At 38.6% G+C, this 12064-nt stretch overlaps 1 protein-coding gene across 1 annotated transcript; it reads right to left on the bottom strand.

The window, feature by feature from the left end:
• Window positions 1–212: 212 nt before the first annotated feature.
• Or7a39 (olfactory receptor family 7 subfamily A member 39) lies at window positions 213–1145 on the bottom strand. Its single transcript, NM_001000709.1, has one exon. It carries the CDS (start codon window positions 1143–1145, stop codon window positions 213–215), a length of 933 nt encoding a protein of 310 aa, NP_001000709.1.
• Window positions 1146–12064: the final 10919 nt, after the last annotated feature.

The raw sequence follows: 12064 nt of genomic DNA, 5'->3' as shown, positions 1-12064 counted from the left end.
GTCATGAACTGTGATTATGGCTCCCAGGAACTAAATTTTGGTCTTCCGGAGAACAGCAAGTATTCCTGTAACTTTCAACAACCTCTCCAGTCTCTCCACAAAATATCCAGATGTATCTATCCCTGTATGATCTAAAGACAGAGCCCTATTTTTTGGCTCTGTAGCTGCACCCTCTGCAATCATGGGAACTTCATCCAGTCCAATGATATATGCTACAGTTTTCCTTCTAACAGTCTTTCCAGAGCTCTCTTCACATCTTTATTCCTTAGACTATAAATGAAGGGGTTCAGCATGGGGATGATCACAGTATACATGACTGAAACTCTTGCAGCAAAATGTGAACTTTGGACCACAGCAGAACTGATGTATACTCCAATGCCTGTACTATAAAATAAGGAGACAATGGAAAGGTGAGAGGCACATGTAGAAAATGCCTTGTGCTTCCCTTGAACTGAGGAGATAGAACGTATGGAGGACACTATCTTGAAATAAGAGTAAAGGATACCACTTAGGGAAATGGCTCCCAACATAACAGGTATAAGATTCATTATGAGGTGACTTGGAAAGTTGTCTGAACAGGTGAGTTGGGACAGCTGATTAAGCTCACAGAAGAAGTGAGGGATTTTCACATCTCCACAGAAGGTCAACTGTAGCACCATTAAACTCTGTAATAAGGCATGGAGGATGCTAACATCCCAGGACAGCAGAAGCAGCAGGATACAGAGACGGTGGTTCACAATGACTGTGTAATACAGTGGATGACAGATAGCCACATATCGGTCATAGGCCATCACAGCCAGGAGAAAGTTGTCCAGTTCACCAAAAACCAAGAAGACACACATTTGGCTAATACAGTGTACATAGGTGATGGTCTTGCTCTGGGTGTGTATATTTACCAGCATCTTTGGGATGGTGGTGGAGGTGAAACAGATGTCCACAAAGGATAGGTTAGCAAGGAAGAAGTACATGGGTGAATGCAGGTGAGACTGTGTGATGATAGCCATGATGATAAGCAGGTTCCCAAACACTGTTACCATGTACATGGACAGGAACAGTGCAAAAATGAGCAATTGAAGGTGTGGGTTTTCTGAAAATCCAAGAAGAAAAAAACTTGAAATTCTTCTTGTGTTGTTCCCTGTTTCCATCATTCATATGTGAATGTGAGATGAGATTAAAGCAAGCTAATGTGACTCTTCTTCTCACATTATTATAGATGACATACTTTTTATATTTTTAATACATCGACTTCTGAATTGTTTGCATGGAATTGTTTTCCTTAAGGAGGCTCTGATGGTAATCTTGATAGACATTCCTTTTACTCTCTGAACCTTTCCATGTATTCTACAATTTCAATGATAAATTATTATGAATACATAATATTAGTTCTAAATATGGTTCAGGCAGCACTTAGAGACTTTTTAGAGATTGATAACAAACAAAAAGTCCTTCATGTATATGCATGAAAAGAATATAGGAAAGCAAAGGAATCATGTTTATTGCCTTTGGGGTGATGGTATGACATTTATTTGTCCACGTGTAGGTTCAGCAGATTTCACCCTTTTAGTAAAATTCACCCTTTTCACAGTGTGTGTGTGTGTGTGTGTGTGTGTGTGTGTGTGTGTGTGACAGAGACAGAGACAAACAGAGACAGAGAGACAGAGACAGAAACACAGAGACACAACACACACACACTCACACACACACAGAGAGAGAGAGAGAGAAAGAGAGAGAGAGAGAGAGAGAGAGAGAGAGAGAGAGAGAGAGAGAGAGAGAGAGGATAGAGAAATAGAATAACAGCTAAAACTATTTTAAGGCAACTACCTTATAACAGGACAAACAGTGCCAATGGGCTGAAAAATATTACAGTGGGTATAACTTAAATGGAAGCTTGAAGCTGCCTTTAGTGTCTGTCATGCATGTGTGCCTATATCTGTGATTTATGCATTTTGGAAAAATCATACCCAGGACTTTCTACATAGTAACCAGGTAACATTCTGAACATATCAATCTATGTCGTGGGATGTTGTGTGTATTATAGGATGCTTAGAATCAACCTAGCTTCTAATGAAACCTCCCTATATGGCAGATGTGCAGTTATAGACACTGAAGAGTGAAATTACTTCACATTGAGAATTATGGTTTAATGTAAAAGCAAAATTATTACTTCAGCATGGGTACAATTATAAATCCATGAAAAAGATACAGTCATCTACATGGTGTGAAACAGTTAAACTGTACTATGAACATTCATTTTCAGATGTCTGGGACTCTTAATTAGTCTTATTCAGAAGATAGGCAGAGAAGTAGAAAATCAAATTGGAGGAGATATATAAAGCATAATGACAGGCCTAGAATCCTACTGGAGCATTTCATACACAATGTTTGATCAAGGATGCACACATAATATGTAGAGAGATACTTTAAGACATACTAAGAACCCCTAAAAAAGGGGGCAGCATTATCTAATCATTTTTCCTTGGTACATTTAGATTATGGAGATCTTTTTGTTTTATCTAGTATCATCACTACTTTTATTTATTCAAAGTGCGGTGACTCATTGTGACATATATGAACTTTTATATAGAGTATCTCAATCAAATTTCCATTCTCTACAACATTTTCTTATGTGTCCTCTATCTCATTTTTTCTTATTACCATGTCCACAATCCTACAATGTTTTAGAATGACATGTTTTCTTTAGTGTGGCTAAAGATAGGGAAGCACAAAGTGAAAGGAAGGGTAATCATGATACCATGCAGTGTTACTATTTGTTGTCATTGGTTCTGGCTTTTAATTTATCCCTAGTAACTTCTAATATACATAGGATTTGGAGGGATAATTCCACACAAATACACAGCATGTGATATTCACATCATGGGTTTTAGTGCTGCCATTTCCTTCAATATTTATTACTTACCTATGTTGTAAAAATTTACATTCCTCTCTTCTAAATTTCAGATTAAAAACATGTAATAAATCACAAGTGTACTGTTTTTAAAGTAATGTTTTATTACTTCTATGAAATAAATATTAGATGTGGAAGTGTAAGTTTGAAAGTGTAATTCCGTTGGCATACTGCAGATCATGAGATCTTAAGCACTCGTGTTGAATTATGTGGAATCAGTTTGAACCTCATTTTCTCCTATCATGTTTTCTTCTCTAGACTTCAGTGACACCCTTTACTTTATATAACATTCATTTTAATTTAGTGTGTTTCGATATGAACCAAATAGCTAAAAGAAAAAATTTTAATGATATTATAAGGGATAAGTAACTTAAAGCCAAACTCTTAAAGACCTGAAAGTAAACAAGTATGATTTTTAAAACCATCTCTAAATGCATGGAGGCAGTTTTATCCAAACTTAGTATCTCCTAGAGCTGCATGTTGAAATATGCTCAACTCAATGGGTGTTTCTTAAATGATGAAAAGAGTGAGTACAATGTAACTAATGAATAAAAGTGTTGGTACCCCTCTCCTTTTGAGTTGTATCTGATTACAGACATGCAAATAACAATAAAGAATAATAAAGGTGAAGAAACACACTGGAAACATGTAAAACTGGCCTGATAGAAAAACATACAAAAATAAATGACACATTAATGAATTCTTTCTGATGAGCAAGAAGACATTTTAACACAAGTATGCCTGATTATACTAGATTTGTACATACTAAACAAACTTTTAAATATTACTGTAAACATACATCTGGGAATAATGAAGGAATAAGTGGAATAAGGCAGGTAATTTGTGAAAATAGAAAGTAAAAGAACTCTAATACATACACTGGAAGAGTACATTTGAAACCAGGAATACATATATACTCCCATAAGAGAATACAAGAGAGGACTGTCTAGGCGTTTTCAGTAGAGAAAGAAAATGAACAATAACTCATAGAAACATTGAGTCTCTCAGAGATTGGAGCAATCACCCCCTCCGTGTGTGTGTGTGTGTGTGTGTGTGTGTGTGTGTGTGTGTACATTCATACAAGAGGTGATATTTAATAACCATTTCTCATCAATGTGTAAGAATGCTTTCTACTGATGTTTCTCATTATCCTAAACACAATAAATCTTGTTTAATACAAAAATGCCTTTATTTCTCGGCACCACAGTCCTTCATTCTTTCACTACTTTTTACTGTGAAGATTACTCGGTAGTTCTTACACTGTAATGAAATTGAATGCCTAGGTAAGCTCAGAGAAATCCCACTACACTAACAGGGACTGGCTCTCCAGTGACCTCAGAAGGATGAACCCGAGACCACCTTTCTTTGACAATTTCTTGCGGTGTCTTTAGAGTTCTGAGACTCACCCGAGCACTCTCTTTGAAGTTCCCAGAATGTCAGCTCAAGCTTCTCAGAGAATGGTGGAGACCGAAGCTCCAAACCAGTCCACACAGCACAAAGAACTGGAAACACTTAAGACTTAAAATGCAATGAGTTCTCCCTCTCCAGCTTCTGTCCAAGGCTGAATACTCTGAAGGACATTAGATGACAAGCTTGAAGTGTCCTATATTTGCTCATTGGGCACATTTCCCTATTTTTACATCATTATTGTTTAAGCAGCTGATTACCCTCTGGGGCACAGGTCTGGAAAGCCAAGAATTTAATTTTGCTATTCCTAGAGACCAATGACTTTTGGCTGTCTCTTTCCCATGAACCTAACTAGTCTCTAGAGGCCTTGTTTTCTAACACCGTTATTCCATTGACATTTTCCTAAAGTCCAACACAAATGGCCTCTCTTAAGTCAGTCTCATGAACCTTTAAAATATTAGTCAGTGGATTGTACAAATATCCCTGAAACTTCAGAAAACTGTCACCACATCTGCTCTCAAAAATTGAGAGTTGTTTTGCCTGCACACACACACATGCACACACACACACACACACACACACACACACACTCACACACACCATATAGGTGCCTGTGCCTTCAGGGACCAGAAATAGATCTTGTAGAACTGAAGTTAGAGATGGCTGTGGGCTATGATGTACATTTCAAGAACAAAACTTGCATTGTCTGCCTAGTAGCAAATCTGCTAACTACTGCTCCATCTTGCTATCCTCTCCTTTAACATTTTTATTTAATTTAAAGCTTTTTTTACTTATTCAATTAACATCATGTACACTATCCCCCTCAAGGTCACTCCCTTCCACAATCTTTCCCTAATACCCCATCCCTTTCTCCTCTGAGTATGTGGGGACTCCCCGGGTTTCTCTCCCCATCCTGGCATTTCAAGTCTCTGGGAGACAGGACACTTTCACTCAGAGGCTTGAGAAAATGCTCAGCTAGTAGAACATATCCCAGGTACAGGCAACATCTTTTAGGATAGTCCCTGATCCAGTTGTTCAGGACCCACATGAAGGGCAAGCTGCACATCTGCTATATATGAAGGTTACCAAGGCCTAGATCCAGCTTGGCTACATTTTTGTTGGTGGTTCAGAATCTGAGAGCCCCAAGCGTCCACGTTGGTTGATGCTGTTGGTTTTCTGGTGGAGTTCCTGCTCCTTCTGGGCCACAATCCTTCCTTCTATTTTTCCATATCAGTACCCAAGCTCCATCCACTGTTTGGCTATGGAAACCTTTATCTGTCTGAGTCAGCTGCTGGGTAGAGTCTCTCAGAGGACAACATGGTCCTGATGGCAAGCGTAGCACAGAATCATTAATAGTGTTAGTGATTGGCACTTGCTAATGGGATGGGTCTGAATTTGGGCCAGTTATTGGATGGCTATTCCTTCCCTCTTCTTCCTCCCTCACACTTGTTTTTTTGATAAAGAACCCAGAACCATACAATGGAAAAAGGAAAGCATCTTCAACAAATGTTGCTGGACTAACTGGATGTCTACATGTAGAAAAATGAAAATAGATCCTTTCTTAACACTCTGCAAAAAATTAAAGTTCAAGTGAATCAAGGACCTCAGCATAAAACCTGACACAATAAATCTCATAGGAATGAAACTGGGAAATACCCTTGAATGCATTTGGTTCAAGAGAGGATTCCCTGAACAGAACACAAAGAGCTCAGGTTCTAAAATCAACAATTGATAAATGGGACCTGATAAAAGGGCAAAACTTTTGTAGGGCAAAGGACATTGTCAATAGGACAAATCAACAGCCCACAGATTGAGGAAGGATATTCACCAACCCTAATCTGACAGAGGGCTAATCTCCAAAACGTATGAAGAAGTTAGACACCAATAACCCACATAACCCAATTTTAAAAATGAGGTATGGACCTAAACAGAGAATTCTTTACAGAAGAATTTCAAATGGCTGAGAAGAACTTAAAAAGATGTTCAGAGTCCCTAGTCATCAGAGAAATGGAAAACAAAACAAATGTGAGGTTGAATCCCATCAGAATGGCTAAGATGAAAAATCTCAGGAGTTAGCGCATGCCTTCAAGAATGTGGAGCAAGGGCAACACTCCTCCACTGCTGATAGGAGTGCAAACTTGTATAAGCACTTTGGAAATCGATTTGGTGTCTTCTCAGAAAACTGGGAATAGTTCTACCTCAAGACCCAGCTACTACATCTCAGAATATACCCAAAAGATGCTCTCCCATTCCAGAAAAATCACTTGCTCAACTATGTTCATATGACCTTTATCTGTAATAACCAGAAGCTGGAAACAACCTAAGACCTTCTTCAAGTGAAGAATGGATAAAGAAAATTTGGAACATTTACACAATGGAATAATAATCAACTATTAAAACAAGACATCATGAATTTTACAGGAATATAAATGAAACTTGAGATTATCATCCTGTGTGAGGTAAGCCAGTCCCCAAAGGACATGTATTGTATGGACTCACTTATAAGTGGGTAATAGTCATAAAATTCAGGTACTATGTTACACTTCACAGACCAAAAGAAGATAAATAGGAAAGAAGGCTCTAGTAAAGGAACTTGAGTCTTGTTCAGATGGAGGAATAAAATAGTCAGAAGAGGGAGATGGAGGGAAGTAACTGGGAGTGACACAGTTTGGGGAGGGAAATAGAGGACAGGAGAGATGGCTACATGGCCGTGAAAATGAATAGAAATCTGTAACTGACAGCAGTGAGAAGATAGAGAGCATCTCCAGGATGAGACAGAGACCTGGGAAATGCAAACACCCAAGAATCAATGAAGGTTACCTTAGCTGTAACTTACTACATTGGGGATATAGAACTTGAAGAGGCCACCTCTTATAGCCAGACAGGAACCCTAGTGAAGCATTAGACACGCTAATCCACCCACAAAACTTTCAACCTAAAATTTATCCTCTCTCCTTTAACTCTTATTGACTTTACTCTTTGACAGTTTCATACAAATATTGAATTAATTCTGATTATTGCAAGTCAATCCTAACTCCCTCCTATTGTTATTCCTGGTCTGCCTACCCATATGAGTTCTTTCTATTCTTATTGTATTGTTATGTTTTCATACTCGCTGAGATAAAACAGTTTTCTAAATTCTCTGACTAGAATATTGTTTTGTTCACAGGTGAAATGTTCTATAGATATATGTTAGAACCATTTGGTTCATAACTTCTGTTAGTTTCACTGTGTTTCTGCTTAGTTTTTATTTCAATGACCTGTCCATTGGTGACAGTGAGGGTTGAAGTTTCCCACTATTAATGTGTGTTTTGAGCTTCAGTAGAGTTTCTGTACAAATGTGGGTGCTCTTGCTTTGGCGGTATAGATGTATAGAATTGAGAGTTTATCTTGGTGGGTGTTTTCCTTTGGTGAGTAAGAAGAGTGCTTCCTCATGTCTTTTTGATTACTTTTGGTTGAAAGTCTGCTTTATTGGATTTTTTTATTAACTTGAGTGTTTCTTATTTACATTTCGAGTGTTATTTACATTTCGAGTGTTATTCCCTTTCCCGGTTTCAGGGCAAACATACCCCTAATCCCTCCACCTCCCTTTCTTCATGGGTGTTCCCCTCCCCATCCTCCCCCCATTGCTGCCCTCCCCCCAACGATCACGTTAACTGGGGGTTCAGTCTTAGCAGGACCAAGGGCTTCCCCTTCCACTGGTGACCTTACTAGAATATTCAATGCTACCTATGAGGTCAGAGTCCAGGGTCAGTCCATGTATAGTCTTTAGGTAGTGGCTTAGTCCCTGGAAGCTCTGGTTGCTTGGCATTGTTGTTCATATGGGGTCTCGAGCCCCTTCAAGCTCTTTCAGTCCTTTCTCTGATTCCTTCAACGGGGGTCCTATTCTCAGTTCAGTGGTTTGCTGCTGGCATTTGCCTCTGTATTTGCTTATTCTGGCTGTGTCTCTCAGGAGCGATCAACATCTGGCTACTGTCAGCCTGCACTTCTTTGCTTCATCCATCTTGTCTAATTGGATGGCTGTATATGTATGGGCCACATGTGGGGCAGGCTCTGAATGGGTGTTCCTTTTGTGTCTGTTTTAATCTTTGCCTCTCTATTCCCTGCCGAGGGTATTCTTGTTCCCCTTTTAAAGAAGGAGTGAAGCATTCACATTTTGATCATCCATCTTGAGTTTCATTTGTTCTACGCATCTAGGGTAATTCAAGCATTTGGGCTAATAGCCACTTATCAATGAGTGCATACCATGTGTGTTTCTCTGTGATTGGGTTACCTCACTCAGGATGATATTTTCCAGTTCCAACCATTTGCCTACGAATTTCATAAAGTCATTGTTTTTGATAGCTGAGTAATATTCCATTGTGTAGATGTACCACATTTTCTGTATCCATTCCTCTGCTGAAGGGCATCTGGGTTCTTTCCATCTTCTGGCTATTATAAATAAGGCTGCTATGAACATAGTGGAGCACGTGTCTTTTTTATATGTTGGGGCATTTTTTGGGTATATGCCCAAGAGAGGTATAGCTGGATCCTTAGGCAGTTCAATGTCCAATTTTCTGAGGAACCTCCAGACTGATTTCCAGAATGGTTTTACCAGTCTGCAATCCCACCAACAATGGAGGAGTGTTCCTCTTTCTCCGCATCCTCGCCAGCATCTGCTGTCACCTGAGTTTTTGATCTTAGCCATTCTCACTGGTGTGAGGTGAAATCTCAGGGTTGTTTTGATTTGCATTTCCCTTATGACTAAAGATGTTGAACATTTCTTTAGGTGTTTCTCAGCCATTCGGCATTCCTCAGCTGTGCATTCTTTGTTTAGCTCTGAACCACATTTTTAATAGGGTTATTTGTCTCCGTGTGGTCTAACTTCTTGAGTTCTTTGTATATTTTGGATATAAGGCCTCTATCTGTTGTAGGATTGGTAAAGATCTTTTCCCAATCTGTTGGTTGCCATTTTGTCCTAACCACAGTGTCCTTTGCCTTACAGAAGCTTTGTAGTTTTATGAGATCCCATTTGTCGATTCTTGATCTTAGAGCATAAGCCATTGGTGTTTTGTTCAGGAAATTTTTTCCAGTGCCCATGTGTTCCAGATCCTTCCTTAGTTTTTCTTCTATTAGTTTGAGTGTATGTGGTTTGATGTGGAGGTCCTTTATCCACTTAGATTAAGCTTTGTACAGGGTGATAAGAATAGATCGATCTGCATTCTTCTACATGCTGACCTCCAGTTGAACCAGCACCATTTGCTGAAAATGCTATCTTTTTTCCATTTGATGGTTTTGGCTCCTTTGTCAAAAATCAAGTGACCATAGGTGTGTGGGTTCATTTCTGGGTCTTCAATTCTATTCCATTGGTTTATCTGTCTGTCTCTGTACCAATACCATGCAGTTTTTATCACTATTGCTCTGTAATACTGCTTGAGTTCAGGGATAGTGATCCCCCCTGAACTCCTTTTATTGTTGAGGATAGTTTTAGCTATCCTGGGCTTTATGTTATTCCAGATGAATATGCAAATTGTTCTGTCTAACTCTTTGAAGAATTGGATTGGGATTTTGATGGGGATTGCATTGAATATGTAGATCGCTTTTGATAAAATGGCCATTTTTACTATATTAATCCTGCCGATCCATGAGAATGGGAGATCTTTCCATCTTCTGAGGTCTTCTTCAATTTCTTGCTTCAGAGTCTTGAAGTTCTTATTGTACAGATCTTTTACTCGCTTGGTTAAAGTCACACCGAGGTACTTTGTATTATTTGGATCTATAATGAAGGGTGTCGTTTCCCTAATTTCTTTCTCGGCTTGTTTCTCTTTTGTGTAGAGGAAGGCTACTGATTTATTTGAGTTAATTTTATACCCAGCCACTTTGCTGATGTTGTTTATCAGCTTTAGTAGTTCTCTGGTGGAACTTTTGGGATCACTTAAATATACTATCATATCATCTGCAAATAGTGATATTTTGACTTCTTCTTTTCTGATCTGTATCTCCTTGACCTCCTTTTGTTGTCTGATTGCTCTGGCTAGAATGTCAAGAATATATTGAATAAGTAGGGAGAGAGTGGGCAGCCTTGTCTAGTCCCTGATTTTAGTGGGATTGCTTCAAGTTTCTCTCCATTTAGTTTAATGTTAGCAACTGGTTTGCTGTATATGGCTTTTACTATGTTTAGGTATGGGCCTTAAATTCCTATTGTTTCCAGGACTTTTATCATGAAGGGGTGTTGAATTTTGTCAAATGCTTTCTCAGCATCTAATGAAATGATCATGTGGTTTTGTTCTTTCAGTTTGTTTATATAATGGATCACGTTGATGGTTTTCCGAATATTAAAGCATCCCTGCATGCTTGGGATGAAGCCTACTTGATCATGTGGATGATTGTTTTGATGTGCTCTTGAATTCGGTTTTCCAGAATTTTATTAAGTATTTTTGCGTCGATATTCATAAGGGAAATTGGTCTGAAGTTCTCTTTCTTTGTTGGGTCTTTGTGTGGTTTAGGTATAAGAGTAATTGTGGCTTCATAGAAGGAATTCGGTAGTGTGCCATCTGTTTCAATTTTGTGGAATAGTTTGGATAATATTGGTATGAGGTCTTCTATGAAGGTCTGATAGAATTCTGCACTAAACCCGTCTGGACCTGGGCTCTTTTTGGTTGGGAGACCTTTAATGACTGTTTCTATTTCCGTAGGAGTTATGGGGTTGTTTAAGTGGTTTATCTGTTCCTGATTTAACTTCGGTACCTGATATCTGTGTAGGAAATTGTCCATTTCCTGCAGATTTTCAAGTTTTGTTGAATGTAGGCTTTTATAGTAAGATCTGATGATTTTTTGAATTTCCTCTGAATCTGTAGTTATATCTCCCTTTTCATTTCTGATTTTGTTAATTTGGTCACACTCTCTGTGTCCTCTCGTTAGTCTGGCTAAGGGTTTATCTATCTTGTTGATTTTCTCAAAGAACCAACTTTTGGTTCTGTTGATTCTTTCTATGGTCCTTTTTGTTTCTACTTGGTTGATTTCAGCTGTGAGTTTGATTATTTCCTGCCTTCTACTCCTCCTGGGTGTATTTGCTTCTTTTTGTTCTAGAGCTTTTAGGTGTGTTGTCAAGCAGGTGACATATGCTCTCTCCTGTTTCTTTCTATAGGCACTCAGCGCTATGAGTTTTCCTCTTAGCACAGCTTTCATTGTGTCCCATAAGTTTGGGTATGTTGTTCCTTCCTTTTCATTAAATTCTAAAAAGTTTTTAATTTCTTTCTTTATTTCTTCCTTGACCAGGTTATCATTGAGTAGAGCATTGTTCAATTTCCACATATATGTGGGCATTCTCCCCTTATTCTTATTGAAGACCAGCTTTAGGCCGTGGTGGTCCGATAGCATGCATGGGATTATTTCTATCTTTCTGTACCTGTTGAGGCCCGTTTTTTGACCAATTATATGGTCAGTTTTGGAGAAAGTATCATGAGGAGCTGAGAAGAAGGTATATTCTTTTGCTTTAGGATAGAATGTTCTATAAATATCTGTTAAGTCCATTTGGCTCATGACTTCTCTTAGTCTGTCTACTTCTCTGTTTAATTTCTGTTTCCATGATCTGTCCATTGATGAGAGTGGGGTGTTGAAATCTCCTACTATCATTGTGTGAGGTGCAATGTGTGTTTTGAACTTTAGTAAGGTTTCTTTTATGTATGTAGGTGCCCTTGTATTTGGGGCATAGATATTTAGGATTGAGAGTTCACCTTGGTGGATTTTTCCTTTGATGAATATGAAGTGTCC

This window comes from Rattus norvegicus, chromosome 7, assembly GCF_021556685.1.
Source record: "Rattus norvegicus strain SHRSP/BbbUtx chromosome 7, alternate assembly SHRSP_T2T, whole genome shotgun sequence".
Classification (NCBI taxonomy): domain Eukaryota; kingdom Metazoa; phylum Chordata; class Mammalia; order Rodentia; family Muridae; genus Rattus; species Rattus norvegicus.
The sequence above is the reverse complement of the archived record's forward strand: the minus strand, read 5'-3'. Positions and strand labels throughout refer to the sequence as shown.

Bases quoted from the DNA above. Each gene is read 5' to 3' on its own strand.
- Or7a39 (NM_001000709.1), bottom strand. From the start codon at position 1,145: ATGGAAACAGGGAACAACACAAGAAGAATTTCAAGTTTTTTTCTTCTT.